Source organism: Misgurnus anguillicaudatus, chromosome 14 (genome assembly GCF_027580225.2).
Source record: "Misgurnus anguillicaudatus chromosome 14, ASM2758022v2, whole genome shotgun sequence".
Lineage (NCBI taxonomy): Eukaryota > Metazoa > Chordata > Actinopteri > Cypriniformes > Cobitidae > Misgurnus > Misgurnus anguillicaudatus.
This window is the reverse complement of record NC_073350.2, coordinates 3,365,431-3,392,887: the sequence shown is the minus strand read 5'-3', so window position 1 is coordinate 3,392,887 and position 27,457 is coordinate 3,365,431. Positions and strand designations below refer to the sequence as shown.

The 27,457-nt window shown below is 41.6% G+C and overlaps 1 protein-coding gene across 2 annotated transcripts; it reads right to left on the bottom strand.

The window, feature by feature from the left end:
* Positions 1–1,321: 1,321 nt before the first annotated feature.
* Positions 1,322–27,457, bottom strand: LOC129427765 (bactericidal permeability-increasing protein). Of its 2 annotated transcripts, XM_073875743.1 has the most exons (17): positions 27,304–27,391; positions 27,047–27,115; positions 25,256–25,378; positions 24,995–25,109; positions 13,775–13,906; positions 13,487–13,642; positions 12,933–12,996; positions 12,770–12,830; positions 12,572–12,663; positions 7,327–7,503; positions 2,839–2,898; positions 2,597–2,764; positions 2,369–2,436; positions 2,227–2,269; positions 2,089–2,152; positions 1,584–1,660; positions 1,322–1,445 (listed from the first exon to the last, which is right to left on the bottom strand). In XM_073875743.1, the coding sequence occupies exons 3-17, from the start codon at positions 25,362–25,364 to the stop codon at positions 1,404–1,406; spliced, it is 1,428 nt and encodes a 475-aa protein (XP_073731844.1). In that variant the 5' UTR covers positions 25,365–25,378; positions 27,047–27,115; positions 27,304–27,391; the 3' UTR covers positions 1,322–1,403. The 2 variants fall into 2 exon arrangements, with proteins under 2 accessions (XP_073731844.1, XP_055040468.2); XM_055184493.2 differs by lacking the exon at positions 27,047–27,115 and having other exon boundaries at positions 25,256–25,377; positions 27,304–27,457.

Below are 27,457 nucleotides of genomic sequence, written 5' to 3'. Positions count from 1 at the left end.
TTACATAATGAGCGCATGGGGTGCAGTTGCATCCGCTTCCACTAGAGGGAGGCAAAGACCAGTAAATCCCTTTAGTACTTTGCATTTACCCTTTGAATGCCTGTATATTAGTTATATATGACTCTTTCTAGGTTATTTGACTAAATAATTATATTTCAGTATTCTAATTCAATGTTTATTATTGTATTGGATATTTCTTATATACCTTTGTACATTTTTATTACACTTTGTACATTGTGATTAATAATATTTTATTCTTTGTTTCTTTTGTAGACCACACACACACACACACCACACATACTCCTACAACATAACCACATATGTACCTATTCGTACATAAATGCCTGTACTAAAACTTCAATAATAAAGTTTTCTGGAATGATTCCTCCGTGCCCTTCTCTCTGACCGGAGCACTGTCAAAAAAACTGTCAGACCAGTATTATCCTCTTCAGAGTGACTCACTCTATCACACAATTGTTGACATTTTTTTAAATATTGATTTATCGGCCATTGTGAATGCCGATACCGATAGTTTGGAAAATGCATAATATCGGACTGCCAACATATCGTTCGGGCTCTAGTGATTATAAATTCACAATAAATGGAAGCTTCATCTGCATTACTTTTACAGTAAGTTATTGTAGCATGATTTCCACAGTATTGTAAATTCACAGTAAATTATTGTGAACTTGTACACTACTTTCACAGTACACACTGTAAAAGTACATGGCCTTGTTGTAATTACGTACAGCAAAAGATTGTAACTCCCCAGTAATGTATTGTAATATTACAGTAATTGCTTTGCCATTGAAGCTGTGAAGGTACAGTATACAGTTGTGCTTTTACATCAATGCATTGTAATATCACAGATATAACATTACAGTAAATTGCTAACACAGTAACATTGCTGTAATCCTTGCTGTGAAAGTCATGCAAAATGTATCCAATTATTTATTGTGAATTTATAACGAAAAAATTTGCAGTGTGGTTAATGCAGTAATCTGTTAAATTAAATCCCAGAATTTTTCATTAAAGTATGCATTGGTGTTGACAGGTTTCACAGCAGAATGAGGCAGAACAAGATCTCCAACTAGCAACCATGACCATATTTTTCATCAGGGAAGATGATATTATTTCACATCCAGTCAAAGATATCAGAGTTATAGAGTGGAAATCCTGAACAATCGTTGTCTCAACAGCATTTGTAATGTTCGGGCTCATTTATGCACTAAACTTGAAATATCCAAAAGAACTCAGACTAACGTTTGAAGTCACTATATGAAGCTAATGGAGCTGGAAATCAACAAGATGTCCACAAAGGTGCAGAAACTTTTACATTTATTATTATATTATACATTAATCAACAATGTAATTAATACAATTCTTATCATTTCAGTTGATGTTTATTCTGTGAATTGAACATCTGTTCCAATTAACAAATAGTCCTGTGAGGAAAAAAAACAAGTTAATTTAGGGCAAGATATAAATATAATTTTCCGATTATGAAGAGTACATTTCTACAGACAGTACATAAACTGTATCACATTGATACACATTGTACATATCAAACTCTACAAGCTTACCTTCAAAACCTGAAGCTGAGTTTCTGCAAGCCTCATCTTTCCAATAGCAGGAAGTGGATAACCTTCTTCTAAACGAGCTGAGAAGAGCAAAGTTCCCCAAATGTCAATAACAATTACAAATAACAAATTGTGTAAAAAGTAAATAGTGTAACATTAACATGAGGTTGTATTTGTTAACATTAGTTAATGCATTAAATAACACAAACAATCAATGAAGAATGCTTCTACATCATGTATTAATCTTAGTTCATTATTATTTTCAGCATTGAATAATACATTATTAAAATGAAAAGTTGTAACTGTTAACATGGGTTAATGCTCATGAACTAATATGAACAATTGTATTGTTACTTACATCAACAAAGATTAATGATGAAAACTACTGTATATTGCTCATTGTTATTTTATGTTAACTAATGCATTTACTAATGTTAACAAATACAACCTTTTTGTAAATTGTTACTTTAAATTGTAAGAAATCAATCACGGTAATAAGAAAACTTACCATTAACCCTGGGCATCACAGCCAATTTCAAAACCATTGTGAAGATATTCTCAAGAGATGTGACCTATTGTTAAAACTTTTATTACCCTGAGATATGGAGTAATTTTTTCAACACACTTTTCTTATTTTACTTCTTACCTTGAATTGTCCCACATAACTTTTTGCTAATCTCATATCAATTCTGTTGAAAAGAATTATACAGTTTGTGTCAGTAGAGCCATTTAAGCTCAAATTTGGCTGTACACAAACATAATATTGCCATCATTACTCCACAGCTCACTTGTTAAGGGTCAGATTTCCAGCTAGCTTGAGCTCAGTCACAAACATGTGAGCACTGATGCTGCCCTCCTGTTGGTTCAAGGAGATTTAAACTTATTAAAACAAATATACACTTATTCCTGTTAATCATGGTAGTAGCAATACAAAATGATGGTTTCAATGCATACTGCATAAAATGCATAAATATAAATTTACATCAGACCTCTACTGTCCATTTTCAGTCACTCACCAGATTGATGTCAAAAAGTGGGCACAGTGTGCCATTGGGCTGGATAGCATAGGCCATCACTACACTGGTGGCCTGAACAGTCATGTTGTTGGGTTTACTTGTAATGAGGGGCTCCTTCACTGTCTTAACCAACAGTTTCATCATCAGACCAGGATACATTTTCTCTATCTGCAGTAAATCAAGATTTAGTTTACTTTTGAACTTGTATATGAGCAGACAATGACTTTTATTTATTTTCATACTTGAGGAATGAAAGCGCTGAATGACTTGGTGTTAAGACGAATTGGAGAACCAGAAGGAATCTGCAAAAAAATAAATAAATAAATAATATATATAATCAAATATCTTTTCCAGTGAGTTTCCCTTAAAGCAACACTATGTAGTTTCCATGACTTACAGCTCCCCCATGTGGTTGAAAAGCGCAACAGTGCCTGGTATCAGACACTCTTCTGCAGGCAGGGGGAGGGGCGGGGCTGTGTGTTCTACCCTCCATCGCCACTTTCAGAGTGTGCTTGTAGCAGCTAGGAGGCTGCTCAGGTTGCAGCAACAGTACAATTTGTCCAGTTAAAAGTTGTTCTATAACTGAAATAATTTTAAAGACATTATTTAAAGGTAAAAAAACTACATAGTGTTGCTTTAAACAAAGACCAATGCACAATTTTTTAAAATGATGATTTGTTTAGCATGACATATTAACATTCTTTCTAGGGTCTACCTTTGGCTAATTCTAGCATATTTAGGTTGTGTTTACCCTTTTAGTTTGGTTCACTTGGTTTCTTTTGGTATGGATCAAAAAAGGTTTGCTTAATGTTCACACTACAATTTTAACAACAAACTGAACCTAGAGGCATAAGATAAGGTCACAATCTGCAAACTGAACCTAGAGTCATAAGATAAGGTCACAATCTGATTAGTCAGCTTTCTTGACATGTATTTTGCAACAGATTTTGAGGACCATAATGTGTACTAAATGCCAGCTGATACCCAAGTACTAAGAAATTTAAACAAACATTGAACCAAACAGTAGATGGCAGCATGTGCTCATGACACCAGCTGACAAGAGCAGCTAAACACGCTTATTTTACGCATGTACGAATGAGGCAGTTAGTGCGTGGTGACTTCCAGGAAGGCATGAATGCAAAGCTTGTCAAACGTATGTAGCCGTCGCGTGTGGCTCGTCATATCAAAAAAAGTGTTTGTCACGTCATGTGAGCCTATGTGCATCACGCATCATGTCAAAATACATGCTTGCTGCAGACACTTCGAATGGGTTTAAGATAAAAGAGATGCTCACGTTTGCTAGATACTTGCTTAATCTCATGTGTAATCTGAGTTAAGTGTAAACAAGTGTCTTGTGTGTATCTTGTGAACATGATCGTCTTTTTTATCATCAACCCTTTCTACGCATCTGCAGCAGGCACGTTTTTTACATGACGTGCGAAGCACATACCCAGCTAGAAATTAAAAGTTCTAAGAACGTTCTCTGAAAGTTCCCAATGTTCCCAAAAACAACGTTAAAAGTGACTAGTTTTTTTTAAGTTCTAAGAACGTTTCTGTGTTGTCTGAACGTTAGAGGAATGTTACATTTTACCATTTTTAAACGTTATGACAATGTCATGTTTTAATGTTCACACAATGTTTAAAACAACAACTGTTTATTATATTGACTTGTTTGACTGTTATGTAAATGATAGAGAAACATTGAATTTTATTATTTTAGAAAACATCATTTCTGAATGTTCAGCAAATACACCGCTGCAGAAAACACAATTCACTTATTAGGTTTAGATGTTGATGTTTTGTTTCATTTTAAGTCGTCATTATTGTGATTAGTGTTTGTTTTAGTTGGACTCTTGACCCTTGACTCTTTGCTTGCTATTTTTTCCTGGTTGTGTTAACTTTGTGTTAATTAGGGTTTAATATTTTCCCGAAAATTAGATCAAATCAAATCCCGGGAAAAGACGACTCATTTCCCGGGAATCCCGGGAAATAGCTGTTTTTTTGCACAAGTAATTTATCAATAATATCATTCAAATATGCGTTCCCAACATGTTTTATATTATTTGTTTCATTTGTATCATTATTAGGGCAAGAAACACAGTTTATGTCCATATCAACAACGTTTTTTGCAATGATCAATTCTGCTGCGGATCAAGTGAGCTGCGTGCGTGACAGCCTGCCGTAGCGAAATGCCAGGTGGATTGTCTGTGACTTCTGAAAATCTTTAAAATTATAAAACTATAATTTAGAATAACTGAGGAATAATCACTCGAAGTTAAGCAACAATTTCTTTATTAGGGCAGGTATATTTCTCTTTTAAATAAATATAGGCTACACGTTTTGACTACCCTAAATAAAGCAAACGACCCACAGAAAAATGCAACTGTGCACTGCAATAATTAAAGAAAGGGCCATGCCTATGTAGACTAAAACTGAATTTAAATAATAATTTAAAAAACTACAACAAAAGCATAAACACAAACAGTAACACTGCCGCAATAGGGCAATTTCGCGCAAAACTGTCACTTACAAGTTAAGCAACAATTTCTTTATTACGGCAGGTATATTTTTCTTTTAAACATAAAACAATTTTAACTGAATAAAAGCAAACGACCCACAGAAAAATGCAACTGTGCACGGCAATAATTAAAGACAGGGCCATGTAGACTAAAACTGAATTGAAATGATAATTTAAAAACTAAAACAAAAGCATAAACACAAACAGTAACACTGTCGCAATAGGGCAATTTCGCGCAAAACTGTCACTCACAAGTTAAGCAACAATTTCTTTATTAGGGCAGATATGAAGAGTTTCTTGCAAAACGAGATAAATCCATTTTTAACATTTTTGTCAAAACATGTTTAATATAATGTTATCATGTTATTATTTTGTTTTATGGTGCTACTTAGCCGTATTTGTTAAGTTATAAAGGTTTAAATCAAAACAAACCAACTGCAGTTGAATTGAAATTAATTGGAATGCACAACCAAAAAACGTGATTTCTGAACAATTAAAACAAAGGTGGTTATCTCGTTTTGCAACGAAACTCTTCATATATTTTTCTTTTAAACATAAATTTAAACTAAATAAAAGCAAACGACCCACAGAAATGTGCAACTGTGCACGGCAATATTAAAGACAGGGCCAGGCCTATGTAGACTAAAACTGAATTTAAATAATAATTTAAAAAACTAAAACAAAAGCATAAACACAAACAGTAACACTGTCGCAATAGGGCAATTTCGCGCAAAACTGTCACTTACAAGTTAAGCAACAATTTCTTTATTAGGGCAGGTATATTTTTCTTTTAAACATAAAACAATTTTAACTAAATAAAAGCAAACGACCCTCAGAAATGTGTAAATGTGCACGGAAAGATTAAAGACAGAGCCATGCCTACGGTAAAACAGAATTAAAATAATAATTTAAAAACTAAAACAAACGCATAAACAGTAAAACTGCCGCAATAGGGCAATTACAAGCGAAAGTGTCACTCACATTATCAGCATTGCATTTCAAACCATTTTTATTTCTCACCTTGCCCTTCATTTATTTAATTTTTTTGGAAATGTGCTTTTAAAAAGCAGAGAGCGTCGATGGACTCAGGCGGTTTCGTATTTTTGTAACAAATTGGCCGCAAATAGAGAACGCTCTCTCCACCTCCACAGATGTAGCCTGAATAGTGCTAAGAGCATCAAACAGCTGTTGCAGGTGGGTTGGTCTCCTTTTGGTGGCTTCGAAGAGGGAAAACTCTTTGTTTAGAATGCTCATGAAGTCACCGTCTTTCATTTCCTCTGAGGCTGGCTTAGTGGTCATTGAAAAAGCCAGCTGCAAATCTAATCTAGCGCACGTTTATATAAAAAAAATATATATATATAAATTTCCCGTTTCCCGTCATAACTTTTCCCAGGAATCGGGAAATAGTCTTGATAAGATTTCCCGGGAATCCCGTTTCTCGGGATTAAACCCTAGTGTTAATGCACCACATTTGTTATGAACATGCAAAGTTAATAGAGTAATTCTGTGGTTGTTGGCACACAATGGCAAAGATCCTCACCCAATCCATCTACAGATCAAAAGTTTATTTTCTGCCAACAATGTATATAGATCCAGCTCTTTCACAGCAGTCCGCCACCAAGGAGTCCCAGAAACCTTGCACAAAAAACATCCACTGCACAACTGGGACGCACAAACACGAAGAACCAGAGCACGAATCTCAACCATGGTGACAAACAAATGAAAAACTTCATGCTGCAATGCATCAACAAATTACAAATCTCATTCAGGACTCCCAGCATGCGCTGCAGCATGGAAAAATAATGCTTTTTTTTCATTTATTTGTCACCATGGTTAAGATTCACACTCTGATCCTTGATGTTTGTGCGTCCCAATTATACAGCGGATATTTTTTGTCCAAATTTTCTAAAGTTTCTGTCATAACGTTTAAAAATGGTAAAATGTAACATTCCTCTAACGTTCAGACAACACAAAAACGTTCTTAGAACGTCAAGAAAACTGGACACTTTTTATGTTGGCAGAACGTTTTTTGGGAACGTTGGGAACTTTCAGGGAAAGTTCTTAGAACTTTTTTCTGTTAGCTGGGATGCACCAATGGCATGTTTGCAAAATCACCTAAAAACATTCAAGACATTAATATTAACCATATTATAATATTAACACACCAACCACTTCTTGACCATTTTAAATTAAGTGCTAAAATGAATCTCACCATGTCATCAGTGATATTGAGGCTTAAGACACCAGTGCTGTGATACACAAAGCTTGCTGAGTTGATGGTGAAGGCAGATACTCCAATATAGAGCATATTATTGCTCTGGAAAGGCAGTGAGAAAGGTGTGGGGGAGAAGGGGGGCTCTTTGTGTTGCCCAATATTGTAAAATTCACCCTATCAATGTAAAAGAATTTGAAATTGAGTTGTGAACATATATTAAAATTTACAGTAGTGTAAGAGTGTGTTTTTTGCATGTTTGTCACACTTTAATGTTTCAGATCATGAAACAAATTTAAATATTAATCAAAGATAACACAAGTAAACACAAAATGCTTTTAAAAGTTTTTAAATGAAGGTTTTTATTATAAAGTGAAAACAATATCCAAACACACATGGCCCTGTGTAAAAAAGTGCTTGTTGTTGCCCCCTAAACCTAATAACTGGTTGGGTCACCCTTAGCAGCAAACCCGCAATCAAGCGTTTGCAATAACTTGTAATGAGTCTGTTACAGCGCTGTGGAGGAATTTTGGCAAACTCATCTTTGCAGAATTGTTGTAATTCAGCCACAGTGGAGGGTTTTGGAGGATAAACCGCATTTTAAGGCCATGTGGATTTGCTGGTGTGTTTTGGATCATTGTCCTGCTGCAGAACCCAAGTTTCCCTTAGCTTAAGGTCACGAACAGATGGCCGGAAATTGTTCTTCAGGAATTTTTTTGGTTGAGAGCAAAATTCATGGTTTCATTTATCACAGCAAGTCTTCCAGGTCCTGTAGAAGCAAAGCAGCCCCAAACCATCACACTACCACCACCATATTTTACTGTTGGGTCTTTTTCTGAAATTCTGTGTTACTTTTATGCCAGATGTAATGGGACACACAACGTTCAAAAAGTTCAACTTTTGTCTCATCAGTCCACAGAGTATTTTCCCAAAAGTCTTGGGGATCATCAAGATGTTTTCTGGCAAAACTGAGACCGGCTTTTATGTTCTTTTTGCTGAACAGCGGTTTTTCGTCTTGGAACTGTGCCATGTAGGCCATTTTTGTCCAGTCTCTTTCTTATGGTGGAGTCATGAACACTGACCTTAACAACTGATTCAAGTGAGGCCTGTAGTTCTTTGGATGTTGTTGTGGGGTCTTTTGAGTCGTAGCTGTGCTCTTAGGGTAATTTTGGCAGGCCACCCCTGAGAAGGTTCACCACTGTTCCAAGTTTTCGCCATTTGTGCATAATAGCGCTCACTGTGGTTCGCTGGAGCCCCTAAGCTTTAGAAATGGCTTTATAACCTTCTCTAGACTGATAGATCTCAATTACTTCCTTCCTTATTTGTTCCTGAATTTCTTTGGATCTCAACATGATGTGCTTTTGAGGATCTTTTGGTCTACTTCACTTTGTCAGGCAGGTCTTAAAGGAATATTTTTTTTACTTCCCCGGCTGAGCCTGGGGTTTTTTTTCTCCTAGGGGGTTTTTCAACCCGGGGAGGCAGCCTTCTTGGGCTTAACTTAGCACCCTTTTCTTTACGTTACATTAGCAATACGCACGCTTATAATGTTGATTCATAGCCGCAGCAAATTTAGCTGCTTGTACTATCGTGTATTATGTTGTGCTATCTGTCGTTTTTCTGTGCTTTCCACTGCTTCTATTAATGTAAAGCTGCTTTGAAACAATCACCAATTGTGAAAAGCGCTATATAAATAAAATTGAATTGAATTGAAAAAAATTTCTTAAAAGAAAAATCCAGATAATAAATAACACATAAATTCAAAACAAAATATAGCTGCAAGCAGCGATGGCGGGCCCTCGCACGTTATTTTACCGCTATACGATGCCTCCGAGAAAATGATGCACGGTGAGCAAGTGCATCAAGTGGGTAAATATCAGTGGGCTATTTCATGTTGTTATTGACCCATTTGGGGACTGTAGGTAAAAGAAACCCCACATTTTAGACAAACGGGGGCGCTGGTGAGCCACTTAAGAGACACGCCTATGTCTGACCTTTTTGTGCACACTTAACAGTCGACAACTCTGATGTGTGTGCCAAGTTTTAGGTTAATCTAAGCACGCCAAGAGCCTTAAACATGCCTGAAATTAAAGTAAAATTTTACGCGTTGCCATGGGAACAGCGTTGGAGATATCAAAAATCCCTTCGCAATTTATCATCTACTATGCCTCGGCATCATGTTGACCACTTTTGGTGTCAATCGCATGAAAATCCTAGAAGGAGTATTTAAAAGAACATTGGATGGAACTGTCAAAAAAATCCACCTTTGTGACTGACACACTTACTGGCGGCTGGTGGTGGCGCTATACCCGAGACTCACAATAGGCACATCGATGCGTTCGGAATCTTCAGACGAACAAACGTCCTGCGTATCATTACAATAAGACATTTTTTGCCTTTGATATTAGACACTTCCTGTTTCTCTGATTTCGCCATGACTTTGTCGCTTCGCCATGGCAGAACCGTTCGAGATATCAAAAATCCCTTCGCAATTTAGCAAGTACAATGTCTCGACATCATGTTCACCGCGTTTGGTGTCAATCGCGTAAATCCCCTAGGAGGAGTATTTAAAAGTTCATCACATGCGTTTTTGAAACAATCAAAAATGGCAGACTTCCTGTTGGGCGGAGCTAATAGGTTTAAGGGCGAAAGTTGTTCGGGTCGATGAGTTCTATATGTGTACCAACTCTCGTACATGTGCGTACATTTTTGCCCGATCTGTGCCCCAATGTTTGTTTTTGAATTACAGGGGGCGCTACAGAGCTCCCTTGCCACGCCCGTGGTCCGGCCTTTGCCCGGACCTGATGGCCGACGACTCTGATGTCTGTGCAAAATTTCAAGAGTTTTTGAGTATGTTAAGGCCGCCAAATTGCCCCGAAACGTAAAAAAAAAATAAAAAAAAAAATAATAATAATAATAATAAAAATAAATATAGCTGCAAGCAGCGATGGCGGGCCCTCGCACGTTATTTTACCGCTATACGATGCCTCCGAGAAAATGATGCACGGTGAGCAAGTGCATCAAGTGGGTAAATATCAGTGGGCTATTTCATGTTGTTATTGACCCATTTGGGGACTGTAGGTAAAAGAAACCCCACATTTTAGACAAACGGGGGCGCTGGTGAGCCACTTAAGAGACACGCCTATGTCTGACCTTTTTGTGCACACTTAACAGTCGACAACTCTGATGTGTGTGCCAAGTTTTAGGTTAATCTAAGCACGCCAAGAGCCTTAAACATGCCTGAAATTAAAGTAAAATTTTACGCGTTGCCATGGGAACAGCGTTGGAGATATCAAAAATCCCTTCGCAATTTATCATCTACTATGCCTCGGCATCATGTTGACCACTTTTGGTGTCAATCGCATGAAAATCCTAGAAGGAGTATTTAAAAGAACATTGGATGGAACTGTCAAAAAAATCCACCTTTGTGACTGACACACTTACTGGCGGCTGGTGGTGGCGCTATACCCGAGACTCACAATAGGCACATCGATGCGTTCGGAATCTTCAGACGAACAAACGTCCTGCGTATCATTACAATAAGACATTTTTTGCCTTTGATATTAGACACTTCCTGTTTCTCTGATTTCGCCATGACTTTGTCGCTTCGCCATGGCAGAACCGTTCGAGATATCAAAAATCCCTTCGCAATTTAGCAAGTACAATGTCTCGACATCATGTTCACCGCGTTTGGTGTCAATCGCGTAAATCCCCTAGGAGGAGTATTTAAAAGTTCATCACATGCGTTTTTGAAACAATCAAAAATGGCAGACTTCCTGTTGGGCGGAGCTAATAGGTTTAAGGGCGAAAGTTGTTCGGGTCGATGAGTTCTATATGTGTACCAACTCTCGTACATGTGCGTACATTTTTGCCCGATCTGTGCCCCAATGTTTGTTTTTGAATTACAGGGGGCGCTACAGAGCTCCCTTGCCACGCCCGTGGTCCGGCCTTTGCCCGGACCTGATGGCCGACGACTCTGATGTCTGTGCAAAATTTCAAGAGTTTTTGAGTATGTTAAGGCCGCCAAATTGCCCCGAAACGTAAAAAAAAAATAAAAAAAAAAAAAATAATAATAATAATAAAAATAATAATCCGAGCAAAAACAATAGGGCTTCGCACCTTTCGGTGCAGGCCATTCTGGCCTGCTCCTCGGTGCTCGGGCCCTAATAATCCGAGCAAAAACAATAGGGCTTCGCACCTTTCGGTGCAGGCCATTCTGGCCTGCTCCTCGGTGCTCGGGCCCTAAATATATCTAAAAATGTTTAATAACAATGTATTTTACCTTTCAAATCTGAGAGCAATTCTGGCCTGAGTACGACCCGTCACCCAAACCAGTGGCATTGGTTTTAACCCAACTGGACCCAAACTGACGTGTGTGCAGTCTGCAGCCCCGGTGGCCTCGCAACAAATTTGGCGAGCTGCTCCATTTGTTTATATGACGATGACACCAAGGAAACTGCTCCAATTTACATTAAAAAATATCTGACATGTCTGTCTGAACGAAAATTTACCTATCACCAGCCACACAATGTCGCAAGCGCTCTTGCAAACAGAGGAGAGGTTTGAAAAGGACATTGACACACACATGCGAGAGTTCAGGGCTTCTCGGGTCCGTTCGGCAAAAACACATTCATTTTAAATAACCCGAGACCTGATTATTGTACCTGATCTGTGTCCGAGGCACGCATGAAACTTTTAGACCCGAACCTGATCGAGTCTTGGGTCGGACCTCGGGTTTTCGGACTCCGTGAAGACCTCTTCTTCACATAAGCCCAAACACGGGACTATGCTTACTGTGAGGATCCGCGGGACCTAGCGCCCCCTCCTGGTTGGGAGTATTTACATCCTAATACAATATCATCATTTTAAAAGTATTTGATTATGTATAATATGGTCCAGCAGGCCGTATTAGAATTAACACCGGGCCGTGTGCGGCCCTCGGGCCGCCAGTTGCCCATCCCTGCTTTAAGTGTTTTCTTGATTGCGAACAGGTGTGGCAGTATGGGGAGCACTTTTTCACACAGGGCCATCATAATAAAAAAACTTCATTAAAAACTGCATGTTGTGTTTAATTGTGTTATCTTTGTATATTTATATTTAAATTTGTTTCATGATCTAAAACATTAAAGTGTGACCAACATGCAAAAAAATCAGGAAGGGGCCAACACTTTTTCACACCACTGTATACTTTGTTGTGTGTTTGCTATGAGTAATGTTATGTTGCTTGTTTAATAATGCCTATGATTACCTTTAAACCAAAGTCAATAGAAGAATTAGAGATGACAGGAGATCCCACCATAGAGTATTCAATCTCTGCATACTTATCTACTTCGGCTACAACTGAAGGATGAACAAAAGAAAAGTATTTTTGTTTTGACTGTGTACATATCAACTATTGAATGTTAAGACTGCAAAACAATTGACTAATGGTAATATATTAAAGCACCATTTAATGTTTTCAGGTGGGGGTTTATATCAGCAATGGAATCAGACACCAGAGGACAGATCTGAAACAGCAGAGAGTTTGGTTTTAAAACTTTGGGTTGGTCATATTTTGGTTTTTGGTTTCGCATTTAACAATAAACAATAGCACAGTCCAAACCTCTCACCTGTTTCTGCAGAGCACTTTGTAGAGCCTTATCAATGTAGGAACTGAAGAGGTTATATAACCAACTGTAAAAAAATACAGGAAAAAGTTAAATAAACTTTAAAGATTTGCTTTCATCAACAGAGGAAGCAACTATTATCCACTTACAGTACTATAAGAATTACTGTTCTGTAGGTAAGTAATACAGTATGAGAAGCTGTGCTGTATCGTGAATAAATCAGGGTGTTGTTGTGCATGAGTCAGTGCAGCCCCTTCAGCCATGATACAGCACAGCCTCAAGTACCTTATTGCTTTTATGAAACGGTTACCACACAATACAAATAAAATATGTATCAACGCAAATTTCATAAAGTAAAATAACTAAAAGTCTTCCTTCTGCTGGAAAACAGTTACTAAATTTTTTACATATGTTTGCATTGCTAAGGATGCTGTGCAGTGATTCACAGTAAATAATTGAGTATACAGTGGTTATAGGTGTGTTTTATCATAAATAAACCAAGCTATTGACCAATCAGAATCAAGGACTGGAACTAATCGTTTTATAAACAGTATTACCTGGCCCCTCCATGAAATTTGACGTTGACACTCCCCAGAGTTGATGTGCAGCTGGTCATGCTGACTGATGGACGGCCGGTTTCATCACTCGTGATTGCTAAAGTGGTGCTGATGGTCAATCCACTCACAGCAAGATCAAATGATCCACTGTCCTTCCTGTGTACTCACATATATAAGATTTTCAACATATTTTCAAAATCTTTGTTTAATGTTTTACGATGTTTTAAAATGGTGCAGGTTTGCTAATAACTCTATAGTGTGCTTTAATAATCTTTCTGCTCTACTTACAAAATCCTGAGGTATTTGACTCTCCAGTTGCCATGCAGGTTGATGTAGGCATTGTCAATTGTGAGACTGACTCCAGATCCAGGAACTAATCCTAATGCTGACGATGGAAGGCCCAGATTTACAATCTGCATCCTGTCAAATGCACAAATATTGGACAAATCATGTTCTTTTTTGCTGAGTTAGCCAATATTATAATATATGTGTGTGTGTGTGTGTGTGTGTGTGTGTGTGTGTGTGTGTGTGTGTGTGTGTGTGTGTGTGTGTGTGTGTGTGTGTGTGTGTGTGCTTTGTTTTTGTCTAATATCGTGTTTAAAGGGGTTATATATGATGTTGCTAAAAAGTGTATTTGGTTTAATGCAATATGTTTATGGGATTTATGGTTCAAAAAAATCTTTGAATCTGAACCAGAAAATGCAGATGACCAAGCTGATCGATTTACTTTGCCAGCGTGACTTGAGTTGAACGTAACAGATTGGAAAGGTAAGGAAACTATGTAATAATAAAACCATGTCTGAATTTGTGATCATAAAAACGACAAACACTAGTCGCAAGCGCTACTCTACACAGCTCAAAACTCATGTTTGAACAGTGAGTAGCAAATTCTTTGAAGGCTCAACAACAGTTTGCAAAACATACTGTGGATTTTTAAGGGAGTACCGAAACACAAAACGGATGGAATTATGATAATGTGCATCTAGCCAAGAGGGTTCTCAACCTTTTGCAACTTGCGGCCCACCAAAGACATTTTAAAACATTCTGAGGACCACCTTTCTAAACATGATTGTATCAACGCAGAATAACAGAAAAACAATTCATTGTGAGAAGTGACATGCCTTTACCTTACTAAATTCACTAAAGGTACACCTGGTAGTACCCCTGTAGATAAATGAGGAATGTCATTGCTGCCAATGGAAAAACCAACATTTAAAGTGGAAGATGTAAAGATGGACTTTTAGACTTAGACTTTATCTTTATTAGTACTCGATGGTAGTACCTTTGAAAAGTTATATCTTTAAGGTAAAATATACAGCTGCAGAAAAAATTAAGAGACCATTTTAAGTTTTTAGTTTTTAAATGTACAATTTATAATAATACATTTTATTTATAAAGCACTTTTCATAAAATAATCTCAACGTGCTACAGAGACCATATTAAACTAATTAAAGTGAAAAACAAAGTCCCAAGGACGATTTAAAAACACCTGCCTGAACAAGATAGTTTTAAGCTCTTTTTAAAAAATGTCCACCGATTGAGGTTTTCGCAAATGTTCAGGCAGGGAGTTCAAGATGCAAGGGGCGGCTGAGCAGAATGATAGTATCAACGCAGAATAACAAAAAAAACAATACATTGTGACTAGCGGTGGCCTGATACACTTTTTCCATTACCGATCCGATACCTGAATTCTGAGTATCGACCAATACCTGTCTTATAGGTATGTGTTTAAGTAAAAAAAATTACAATTACATTTTTTCTTGATTGCTTTGACCTGGTTCTTTGCCAGCCTGGATGGAGGAGGTCTAAGGCTTTCCACTGCTCTTGCCTTGTCAATGAGTATTTTGGGGTACAACCTCGTATGATGATGCTGTTCCTCCCTGCCTATTCCTCGTTTTTGAATACCATAGAGGAATTCTTCAGTGCTTGGAGATGGAAGGTTTATAATCACCATTCCTATGAGTAAATGCCCTTGCAATGACTGCTGCTACCCAAGAAATAGGTGCAGAGGAATGTCAAGGTAGGATAGGGCATTCAAGAAGATTTTTCCATAGGTGCATTGCAAATGGGGGTATTGAATGTAATGTGGATATTACATGTTGCCCATAGTCAAGACAGAAGAGACTGAGTATCAATAGTGGCTATGTCTTATACTCCAATAGATTTTACTGTATTTTGGTTTACATGTATTCTCTGTAATATATTTATATATTTTTTTTAGATATGGTTTGACAAAAATGTATGTCATGGAATAAATACAAAATGCATCAAAGCATTTTTTTTTTTTGCAAAAAGGCAAATTTGATACATGGACAGGCAATTCACACTGTGTAATGATTGACTGAAAGAGCTCATATACTTGTGAGCAAGTTGTGAGCAAGGCATATTTTGCTTTTGTTGCATATGTTAAATGTTTTGGCGCGGTTAGGCAAACAAAATGTGTCTATTTGACCATGAGTGCCACTGTTTAGGCATGTGTGTTAACTGTTTTGAAAATGTGGAGTTTGAGTTGACAGCTGTGTCAAAGCAATAAAAAAAAGTAAAATATGAAAAATATGGGCAAAATACATTTCAAATACAAGTTCAAATACATTTTTAACAACACAATGCAAATGTTTTAACATTTATTTTAGGAACAATTTGAAAGTGAATATTTGATGGAATAACCCTGATTTTTTTTATCAAATTTTCACATGTCCTGACTCCTTTCCAGCTCTCAGTCTTTTACATTGGTGTTGTGTTCGGATGACTTTGTTACTTCTGAGGTTTGCTGTTGGAAGTCAACAGACACTGAACTGAAATGATAACATTAGGCTACATGTAGACTGTATTTTCTATATTCGGTGTATACACCGGACCTCAAATTTTTATAACATAAAAAATGCAACAACAAATGTTCCTATAAGTACTCAAGCAGCTAACCTTTGCATCTCTACTGTAGCACCCTTTGTCTTAATACTAAGTTAACATCTTACCATTATCTAAAAACACTGACTGTAACCATGATGAGCAAGGTTGAACATAATGGTATAAAGACTGTTATATGAATAAAATAGGTTTGCCTACTTTATATTAATGTAAACCATATTTGAAAGGCACACATCTCTTTCTCTCATAACGAGCTTCGTCAGATAACGTAGGTTACGCATGTAACCATGGATCTGTGAGACCGAGGGATGACCGTCACTACGGTCTAAAAAGGAATGATCACCTTCGTTCTGCCTATCACCGAGACCATATGTCAACAAAGTCATGTCCATGACCTCCGGAAGCAGAACGACCCGCGTCTATAAATAGCAGAGAATGCTCCCGGTTCAGTCTCCTACCTTGAGCGCCTCAGAATGGTCCGAGCGACAAGGATAGTGACGGTCATCCCTCGGTCTCACAGATCCATGGTTACATGCGTAACCTACGATCTGTTTCGACCTCACTCTGACCGTCACTACGGTCTAAAAAGGGATGACACATACCAACAGAGTCGCGAGGAACCCAGGATCAATTAGAACCTCGCTCAGTCACAGACATGAGGGCAGCGTCGCCGACCGGAGCTGGTCGAGTCACATCCACCCGGTAAAATCTTGTAAAAGTGCATGGCGTAGACCACGAAGCCGCTGCACAGATGTCGCTTGCTGCCACACCCTTGAGGGCAGCCCAAGATGTAGCCATACCCCTAGTAGAATGAGCCCTTGTACCTGTTGGAACTGGTATCCCCTGAGCCTTATAGGCATGGGAAATAACCTCCACCAGCCAATGAGATAACCTCTGTTTGGAAAGCGGCAGTCCCTGCCTTGCCGCCCCATAACAGACAAACAGTTGAGAGTGCGTTCTTCTTAAAGCCTGTGTACGGATCAGATAGGCTTTCAAGGCCCTGACTGGACACAATGTGCTAAGCTTGTCATGCTCTGCCTGTGAGGCAGCGGAAGGCTGGAATTGGGCCAGCTCCAACACCTTGTTCATGGACTGCTGATCAAGCACTTTTGGCAGGAAAGCTGGATTCGGCCAGAGTGACACGCCAGTGCCCCCTGCCTGCCACCTCAAACAGTCATCACTAACGGAGAGAGCACACAGCTCCCCGACTCGTTTGGTTGAACAGAGAGCCAAGAGAAATGCTGTCTTAAGAGACAAAGACCGTAGATCTGCGTCTGCAATAGGCTCATAAGGACCTTCAGTGAGAGATGTCAGAACTGTAGGCAGGTCCCAGCTTGGTGCCCGCAAAGTGCGACCTGGACGTAACCGGCGGGCTCCCCTTAAGAACCGGCTAATCAGAGGGTGCCTACCCAGGGATGTGTTATCTGCCCCCTGGTGAAAAGCTGAAATGGCCGAAGCATAGACCTTAATCGTACTGGCTGCTTTGCCCAGATCAAAATGGGACTGCAAGAAGCATAATACTTGTGGCACGGGACAAACCGTTGGCTCGATGCCCAAGCCAAAACACCACTCCGAAAAGATCCTCCATCTGAGTGCGTAGCCAGCTCTGGTAGATGGGGCCCTGGCATTATTAAGTGTCTCCTGTACAGCCTTATCTAGCTGTCCATCGATGGGCTCTGCAGGGGCCAAACCCATAGACGCAGGGCTCCCGGGTTCGGATGCCAAATCCGCCCGTCTGCTTGCGTCAGGAGATCTGCTCTGCACGGCAACTGCCATGGCTGACCCTGCAGCATCCGGAGGAGTTCTGGGAACCATGGCCTCGCCGGCCACCGTGGCGCGACCAACAGGACTGAGTGTTGGCCCTCTCTGATCCGTCGGAGAACCTGAGCTATGAGAGGGAGTGGAGGAAAAGCGTATAACAAGCCTGTTGGCCAGTCTTGCGACAGAGCATCCAGGCCCGAACTGCCCTCCTGTCCCATAAGGGAGTACCATTCTGGGCAGTGTGTTGTCTCCGCTGAAGCAAAGAGGTCCATCTGGGCCGCACCGTAACGCATCCAGATCTGAACAACTACGTCGGTGTTCAACCTCCACTCTCCCGGGAGTGGCCCTGTCCTGGAGAGAATGTCGGCCGCTCTGTTCTCCACACCTGGGATGTGCACGGCCCTCAGTGAGGAAAATCGAGGCCATACCCATATCAGCAACTCCTCTGCCACCTGGAGGCATCGCTGGGACCTCGTGCCTCCCTGGTGATTGATATGATACACTGCCGAAGTGCTGTCTGTCCTCACCAGAACATGTTGGCCTTGCAACTCTGGCAGGAATTTCTGAAGAGCAAGATGAATGGCCTTCAACTCGAGGACATTTATGTGCTCCTTCATCCACAGCGGCTGCCATGTGCCCCTCACTGCCCTTCCTTCCCAGACAGCCCCCCAGCCTGTCAGGGACGCGTCCGTTGAGATGACCTGCCTCCTGTGGGGAAGGCCCCCCAGTGGGACACCTTGTAAAATGAACTCCCGGTTGCTCCAAGGGCGTAGGGCTTTGATGAAGGTTTGAGATATACGCAGTTTCCTCTGCCTGTCGTCTCTGGGGTGAAGATGGAAAGCATTGAACCAGCACTGCAGGGGGCGTGCCCTCAGCAGGCCCAGAGGAATCACTGCTGCTGCTGCGGCCACCAAGCCCAGTAGCTTTTGAACTCTGTGAGCTGTGACAAGGCTGCCCAAGTGGAACTGCTTCGTCATGTTGATCAAGCTGTCTGCTCTTTGTGAAGTGAGAGATGCAGTCATGCTTACCGAGTCCAGAAAGATGCCGAGGAACTCTGTCTGTTGGCGGGGTTGCAGGTTGCTCTTTCTGTGGTTGACCGTGAAGCCTAGCATTTGAATGTGGGCCAGAACTGTGCTCGTGTCTCGTACTACCTGCTCCTGAGAGGGGGCGCACATGAGCCAATCGTCCAGGTAGGGCAAGATCTTCAACCCTCGAGCCTGGAGGGGGGACAGCACAGCTGACACCACGCGAGTAAAGACCCTTGGGGCCAGAGAAAGACCAAAGGGAAGGACCTGAAACTGGAATACCCTGCCTTGAAAGGCAAAGCGCAGGAAGGGCCGGTGTTCTGGACAGATTGGGACGTGGAAGTAGGCGTCTTTCAGATCCAGGGACGTGAACCACTCCCCCTGCTGGATAGACTGCATCACCACCCTTGTGTGGACCATTTTGAAGGGTAGCACCTTGAGATATCGGTTCAAGGGCCTGAGGTCGAGAACTGGCCGATGACCGACGTCTTTTTTTGGAACAATAATTTATTTTGAGTAAAACCCAGTGAGCTGTGCTCTGGGCGGTACTTCTGAGATGGACCCTTTCAGAAGTAACTCCTGGACCTCTTTGACGAGGACGGACATTAAAACAGGGTCTTTTACGGACGTTATCTTGATCCCTGAAAACGTTGGGGGTCGCCGCCGAAATTGTAATCGGTAGCCGCGAGCCACCGTAGCCACGACCCAAGGGTCTGGCACAATGCCTTCCCAGGAGGTCCGTGACAGCTGGGAAGGACAATCGACGGGCGACCCGGGACTCCTATGCAGGACCGCGGCCTGCCTGTGCCCCGCTGTGGTCCTCGTTGTCCCTTAATTCTGGAATTTGAGGCTGTACGTCGGTCAGGTGCACGAAATCGCCAGTCCCGTGCCTCTGGGTTGTCACCTGCTGATGGAGGCCGGGTAGGCTGCCTCAGCCTATACCTACTGACAGGTGGGCGGCCGGCAGTTGAAGCAGACCTAGAGCAAACCCTCTGGACAGCTTCCCTAGATGCTGCAGTCCGTTCAATCCGATCAAGCACCTCCTGGAATCCAGGGTAAAAGACGTGTCCTGGTACCACAGGGAGGTTGAGTAGCTCCTGTCTGATGGCATCTGGCAGGGAGGTTTGTGCCAGCCAAACTTGTCTGCGACACAGCACTGCAGAGGCCATCGCATCCCCCACGTCACGTGTCAGCTGGGAGTGGGAAGACAGAGCCGCGTCGACCAGGGCCCTGGAATCATGATCGTCTGGGCCCAGTGTCTTCCGTAGAGCCGCCAGGGTGATGGCTAGAGCGTTACCCATACGGGCCGCTCGAGCTGATGCGTTGAAGGAATTAGTGACCAGACGGTCCGTCTTGGCACACTCCTTGCGAGGGCACCGTGGATCGGAGGATACACGGGAAAACCCCAGAGACGTCAATGCAGCCATAGGCGACTCAACTGGTGGCATGTTCCCCAGTCCAGTTTCAACCGGATAACTAGCATTTGCCAGCTGGCGACAACCTGCATTAAACTGGGGCCGTTTCGAATTTGTACCCCATGATGACCTCAGCATTGCAGTATAGTCATCTGCTACAGGTATAGAAGGCCGTGGTTCAGGTCGGGAGATGCCCTCCCAAACACCTCCAGCGGGAGCCGGGGCAGATGTAGGCCCCTGAAGGCCCAAAACCTTGGCAGCGCTCAGCACCCGTGACATCAGGGAACTGACAGGGGCCTCTCCTGGCTCCGTGGAGCCGTCAGCTGGCTCAGCAGAGCTGGAACATAGCTCCCCTTCGAGGTCGTCGCCACCTGTGGTGTCGTCCACCACTGTGTGTGAAGCGCATAGGGATAACACATCTACATTGTTTTGATGTTCCTCCTCGCCGAAGCTCTCGGGCCTGGCTGAGAGGGGATCCTCATGTAATAAGTCCTGTTGGTTACCTTCTAACTTGTCCAACCTCCGTGACAGAGCCTGGAGAGCCGCAAGGATCTCGAGTGACCCCGTGTTGCTGCTTTCTGCCACCGCAGCTGAGGCAGGGGGCTTAACAGATTTGGGTGGCTCAACCTGGGTAACTCCATGGGGGAAATCCCGCTGTCGATCACGCGAACGTGAACGCTTGCGCTTGTGTTTATGCCCATGCCTACTGGAGAGGGACGGCTGGTCAGGGGAGCGCCGCTTCCCGCTCCCTTCCTCACGCACATGGCCGCGCACCTGGCTGGCCCGGCGCCGTCGCTCGTCCCTGGAGAGATCGCAGGCTGCACTACAGGGATTGTCCACGTCTTCCAGCACGTGGGCAGCTCCAAGGCATGTGGGGCACTCCCTGTGCCCATCCCTGGAACTCATGGAGGCGTTGCAGATCCTGCAGTAGTGGGAAGCCATTGCAGCAACACAGAATCCCAATATAATGCGTGGAGTCCTCCTCCAGCAATCCGCCAAGGTAATACGGTGGGCCGCACCAGCGCACGAATGCACTTAGCGGTCGCACACTAGCCCCACCAGCTGCAAACAGGGGTATAGGGTGTGTCAGAGGGGAGTATTGCAGGAAAAAGTGTGATTGTAGCCGCCACTCAAGGCGAAAAAAAGCACCTAAGAGCAGAAAAGCACAACACACAGTATTATGATGGCCCGCACCGGCGCACGAATGCACTTAGCAGGCACACACTAACCCCTTACCAGCTGTGAACAGGGGTATAGGGTGTGGGGAAATACTGCCACAGCCCGCACCAGCACGTAAACGCACCTAACAGACTGAAATAGTGAACAGGAAACACAATAATAACAGGGCTGTTTATAATGTACTGGAAAAAACAGCCCCCAACCAAATAATTCAACAAAAAATAGCACTAGCAGCAGACACAATATACCAGCTGAAAACAGCAGTAAATACAAACACAGGTAAAATGGCGGCCCACACCAGCGCGCGAACGCACTTAGTGGGCTCGCACAAAGCCCACGGCTGCGAACAGCAGTAGAGGCACACGGATAAACAACTTAAATTACCCAGAAATCTAGTGCATATAAGTTTAAATGAAAGGTATATACCTAAAAATAATAAGTCAATACACAAACCACAACAATTCTCGGGGGCACAAGGCACCCGCACCGTTTAGGTAGCGAATTAGTGGAATGCAACAAGAAAACAGTCAGGAATTTCTTACCTGAATACGTATTCTCTTACTCACGGTCTCGTATGAGGCGATCAAGGCGAGAGACTGAACCGGGAGCATTCTCTGCTATTTATAGACGCGGGTCGTTCTGCTTCCGGAGGTCATGGACATGACTTTGTTGACATATGGTCTCGGTGATAGGCAGAACGAAGGTGATCATTCCTTTTTAGACCGTAGTGACGGTCAGAGTGAGGTCGAAACAGATCGTCTATTTCAAAATGTAAAATATACGTTAGCAGCCAATGTTACTTGTTAATGATTTGGGACGCATATGATGTTATGTAATGTTAAACTGTGTAGGGGATCGCACACCGGCCGCGCAGCTCAGCGCCGCGCCGTTCTAAAAAAATGTAACACATTGTTTTCTATGAGTGTACGCACACCGGCGCCGCCAGGTGGCGCCTGTCCGCGCCATCCAGCTGTGACTCAGGAAGTTGTTCTAATCCCTGTCGCGCCACAGAGCGCCACTCACATAGTTTAACATTAAATAACATCATAAGTGTCCCACATCATTAATGATTAACATTGGCTGCTAACGTATATTTTACATTTTGAAGTAGACGCTATCTGACGAAGCTCACGCTATTTAATGTGCACTTCCGGTTTACAATACCTCCGAGTTCTCCTAGGCGCGACGCGACGCGGCGCTGCGCGGCGCTGAGCTGCGCGGCCGGTGTGCGATCCCCTTGTGAGTGGCGCTGTGTGGCGCGACAGGGATTAGAACAACTTCCTGAGTCACAGCTGGGCGGCGCGGACAGGCGCCACCTGGCGGCGCCGGTGTGCGTACACTCATAGAAAACAATGTGTTACATTTTTTTAGAACGGCGCGGCGCTGCGCGGCGCTGAGCTGCGCGGCCGGTGTGCGATCCCCTTAACTCTAGAAAGAACTGCTTAAAAGATATTTACTGCTTACACAAACCTGCAGTTCAGTTGTTTTAACTACCAAGCAACTACCTCATTCAATATTAAACAATCAATTTTTGTATTTTTATCCCGATGCAACATTTATCTGTAAAATATGACCGTATTCTGTACTCTGATTTGCTGATGTGATGCTCAACTTAATCACTTAAAGACACTAAAGAGAAACCACTAATGTTTTGCCAGCATGTGATGATGTGAGGTGCTTTATTAGATCAGAATTACTTGCTACAGACGTGAAGAGACTCTTTCTTCATGGGCATAAGTTGCACGTTCATAAACAATCTTGCCTTTCACCTCAACGATGGAAAAGTAATGTTTGTGCTTTTTATACTTTGTGCTTGCGTCCGCTACCTTTGTTTTTGAGGTCGTTGTAGCCTACTTGCCATCGCTCTGTTGTTGCGGGTTTGTGCGACTCGGAAGGGATGGACTGCAGCGCGAGAACCGGGCTGCATGTGAGTGCCTTGGATGGGGCGATGCATCCTTTCACAGCAGTTTCCAAAAGTCTCCAACCACCCCAGAAAAGATCGCTAGATTTGTCCTAGTCGCTTTTTTTAATAAAGTCGCTAAAGGGGTCTAACCCCTCGTTCAGACAACCAGCGACGTTATCGCTGTGTGTCGCTTGTCTCTTTCAAGGAGGCGTTTCTAAATCTGCTTGTCATAAACAAATGAGTACCATCCACGCCAGTAACTGCCGAGAGAAGGATGACGTGAACTCCACTGCTTTGTTCTCATTGGTAGTCGCTCCCGAAAGTCACTCGACATTTGCATAAAGTTAAACTTTTCTTAACTTTCTCGCGTCGCTGGACACGCCCATACGGTCGCCAACGGTCACTTTCGCTCGTGTCGCCGGAAGTCACCAGGTTTCCATTGAAATGAATGAGATCGCGTCGCTCTGCTACTGCTTGTCGTTGGCTGTCTGAATGGGGCGTAAAAGGTTTCTTAATCTAGCGACAAAGTCACCAAGTTTGGACTGCGCAGACTTTTTTTTACACCGTAAAAGACTTTCTGCTCGGACTGACTGTTCGTGCTTGTGTGAACTCTGCTGCCTCTGGTTGGCTAAGGATGGAAATTAAGCCAATCATCATCAGCTATGTGGTTGTCCCACCCCCTCTAAGACACGCATACCAATCATCGTCAGATATGTGTCTCCCACCCCTAAACACACGCAGAGCAAAACTACATTGCCTTTCTGGTTAAGCCTACTCGGGTATATATTATATATATTAGGATACCAGCGCTGGGGTGGCATATGGGGTGGCAATGCTTTTATTTAGGGTGGCAAATGCCACCCTGTGCCACCCCGGTAGATCCGCCACATGCAGGGAATTAAAATGCATCTTTATTTGACGCATAAGCCAAACAACTGAAAGTATCTTGCTCTTCTAAAAAGTGATGCAGAACGTACAGTAGTCTACCACTACGCGGCCCACCAGATGGCGCTCCGGGGAGCACCGGTTGGAATCACTGATCTAGCCCATGTCGACTTGTTACAGTAGTAAACTGATGACTATAATTCTTGTGTTCATTGTAATCCAAGAAAAGAGCTTTCAGTTTGAAACTATAACTCACCTCAATGTAGACTTTGAGATTTGTAATTTGCAGATTGTTAACGTGTACTAACACGCACTACACACCAAAGGAAATGTAAATTCATGTAAAGGAAAATAGGGGCACTATAAAATCCTGCAGGCAGTACAGCAAATAATGCAATGCACACCATTTGACCAGAATTTAGAAGATGTTTGACTTTTAAGAACATGAAAATGAAAAGATAATTCATCTCACCCTGTTAAACTGTACTCGACTTTTCCAATAGGATCCACACTCTCGCTGCCACTTACATCCGGCAGTTTGATGCTACCGAGCTTCTGCTGGATCGAGGCGATTCCAATCTGTCGACCTGCAGTCAAAACAAAGTGTTTGACTATTTGTAAAAAAAATCCTTTCATTTAAGACTTCCACATGAAGCTCTCAATCAACCAGTTTGGGGTTATTTTGAGACCAGTATGCTGTACATTATTTCTTATTTATGCAGTCCACACTTACCATACTCAAGTCCTTTCTGAGTTAGTTTGACTTCAACTCCAGGATTGGTAGTACTTGTAGTCACTGGGACCAGGGTCAACAGACCCAGAAGACACCAAATGAACATCATTTCCACTTTAGCCCTTGAGAGACACACATTGATATAATAAAGCTTTCATGTAATCTGCCTTAGTCTGTTGCTATTTTGAAAGCAGTGACACACTTACAATGGAGTACATCAGTTCCTGTGGTATCAAGCTAACACTTTTCGTTAAACAAATCAATAATAGGCTTTTGTTTTTAGCAGAGTATTGTGACATTCTACTCCTTAGATATTAGCTAACAAAATGATTTGTAGCACGTAAACACTTAGGGGCAGTTTTCCAGACAGGGATTTGACTAGTCCTACTAAAAAAAATGTAACAGCTGTCCAAACAGAATACAACTTGAACTGACATAATCTTAAAATACATCAGCGCCCTTTGTTTTGCCTCAAAATGCACACAAGCAATGTCTTTAGTTAGGTATGTTTGTTAAAACTAGTTTTATTTCCAAAATTAAACTAAGGCCTAGTCCTGGCTTAAGATAATCCTTGTCTGGGAAACCACCCCTTTTTACATAGCACAGTCTGCTCTGTTATTTCTGTTCCTACCGCTCATCTGGTAGAGCACTCAGTTAGCAAATCAAAGGTCTTGGGTTTGTCTAAGGGTAGACACGTGCTGGTAAAATATATACCCTGAATGCTTTGTAAGTCGATTAAAACATCTGTCAAATGCATGAATGTAAATGTCATTGTTGACCCAACTCAACCGATTGAGTTATGCAACTTGTGGACTTTCCCAAGTGATAACAATCTTCCTCTTTTAATTAAATGTAGTTTCACAATGCTCTGCTTTATGTAGTTCTCCTTTTAATTTTAACACATAATGGGAACAAAACAACACACACTAATATTCAAAGTTTGACAGACAGTTAGATAAAGGTAGCCAGCGGGTGTCCAGCATTCTGTGCAGGGGCTCCTCTAATAATGTTTAAAAAACTCATTGATGACTGGAGACAATATTTAGTGTGTTGAGGAAGATAAAATATACATAAATTATGTTTGTAAAATTAATAAAACAGAAATATTTAAGTATTTTAATGCTTAATCAAGCCAGAAATTATGCAAAATAATCTAACATCTAAAAGCTGACATAAATGAAGTTTTACATGTAAATAGGTTAGAATGTTCAAAACTAACTACAAAGTTTTGCATTTGGCAGATACTTTTATCCAATGCGATTTACAAAGTATACACTTGGACAATGTGTGATTGAACACACAACCTTTTGCGTTGATAAAACATTGCAAATTAAAGCTATATTTTCCAAACTTAACTTTTCTGGAACCAGCACCATATACTGTATTAACAGTACATATTGTAATATTTTAATGTGAAGCACTTGACAAAAAGGTTTACAGCTTTAGCTAAACAACATGACAAAGAGACAAGTTGTGTCTTGATTTGCCATGAAAGAGACATTTATACTGAAGTCAAACTACTCCCATGACTGATTGGGTTAACTTTATATTACATTAGGACAGACCAGAATTGCAAGAATGCAGACAAGCACAGTCACTTTACAGGAATGTGTCATGTGATGTTTGTTTATTTATTTCCTGTTGTAGAACTAAACTAAAACTAAAATAGTTTCACTATGTTTTTACGTGTTTTGTATTAAGTGATAATAATGACTAAATGTAAAAAAACAAAGACATTCCCAATGTGATATAAAACCAGACTGCATAGCTCAGACTATATGAGTCATTAGCAAGCGTTGAGGCAGGCACATAACAAGCAGATGAAAACTGATCTCAACAAGCACCCAAACCTTAGGATTTCTGTAAGTAAAGCCACAAATACAAGCACAACTATTGAATATTGATGCAATGCAAAGACAAATCATGCAGCAAACACACAAATAGCCTAAAATCTGGGCATATCACAACAAATTTCATATAAAACAAAAAGTACAGGCAGGGTCAATGTGTTGTTATATTATTTATATGTGGGTGTGCATGCATATTACCTTAGACTTGTGTGAAGTTGTATATAGTTTGTCTGTCAGGGTGCTCCTCTGTGGCTGGCAACAACAACGTGATTGAAGTAGAAGAGAGGTGCTGGTTTACAGGAGCAGGAAGAGATTTGCTTCAATAGGGATGTGATTTGCCCATTCCAATATC

What these genes read in the sequence shown, in the direction of transcription:
- LOC129427765 (XM_055184493.2), bottom strand. Translation starts at nt 25,364, where the DNA reads ATGATGTTCATTTGGTGTCTTCTGGGTCTGTTGACCCTGGTCCCAGTG. An exon ending in TCAATATCACTGATGACATG is followed by an intron (nt 2,899 to 7,326) that starts GTGAGATTCATT and finishes ATTTTTTTGCAG; the next exon opens with ATTCCTTCTGGTTCTCCAAT. An exon ending in GTTATGTGGGACAATTCAAG is followed by an intron (nt 2,153 to 2,226) that starts GTAAGAAGTAAA and finishes TTTTAACAATAG; the next exon opens with GTCACATCTCTTGAGAATAT.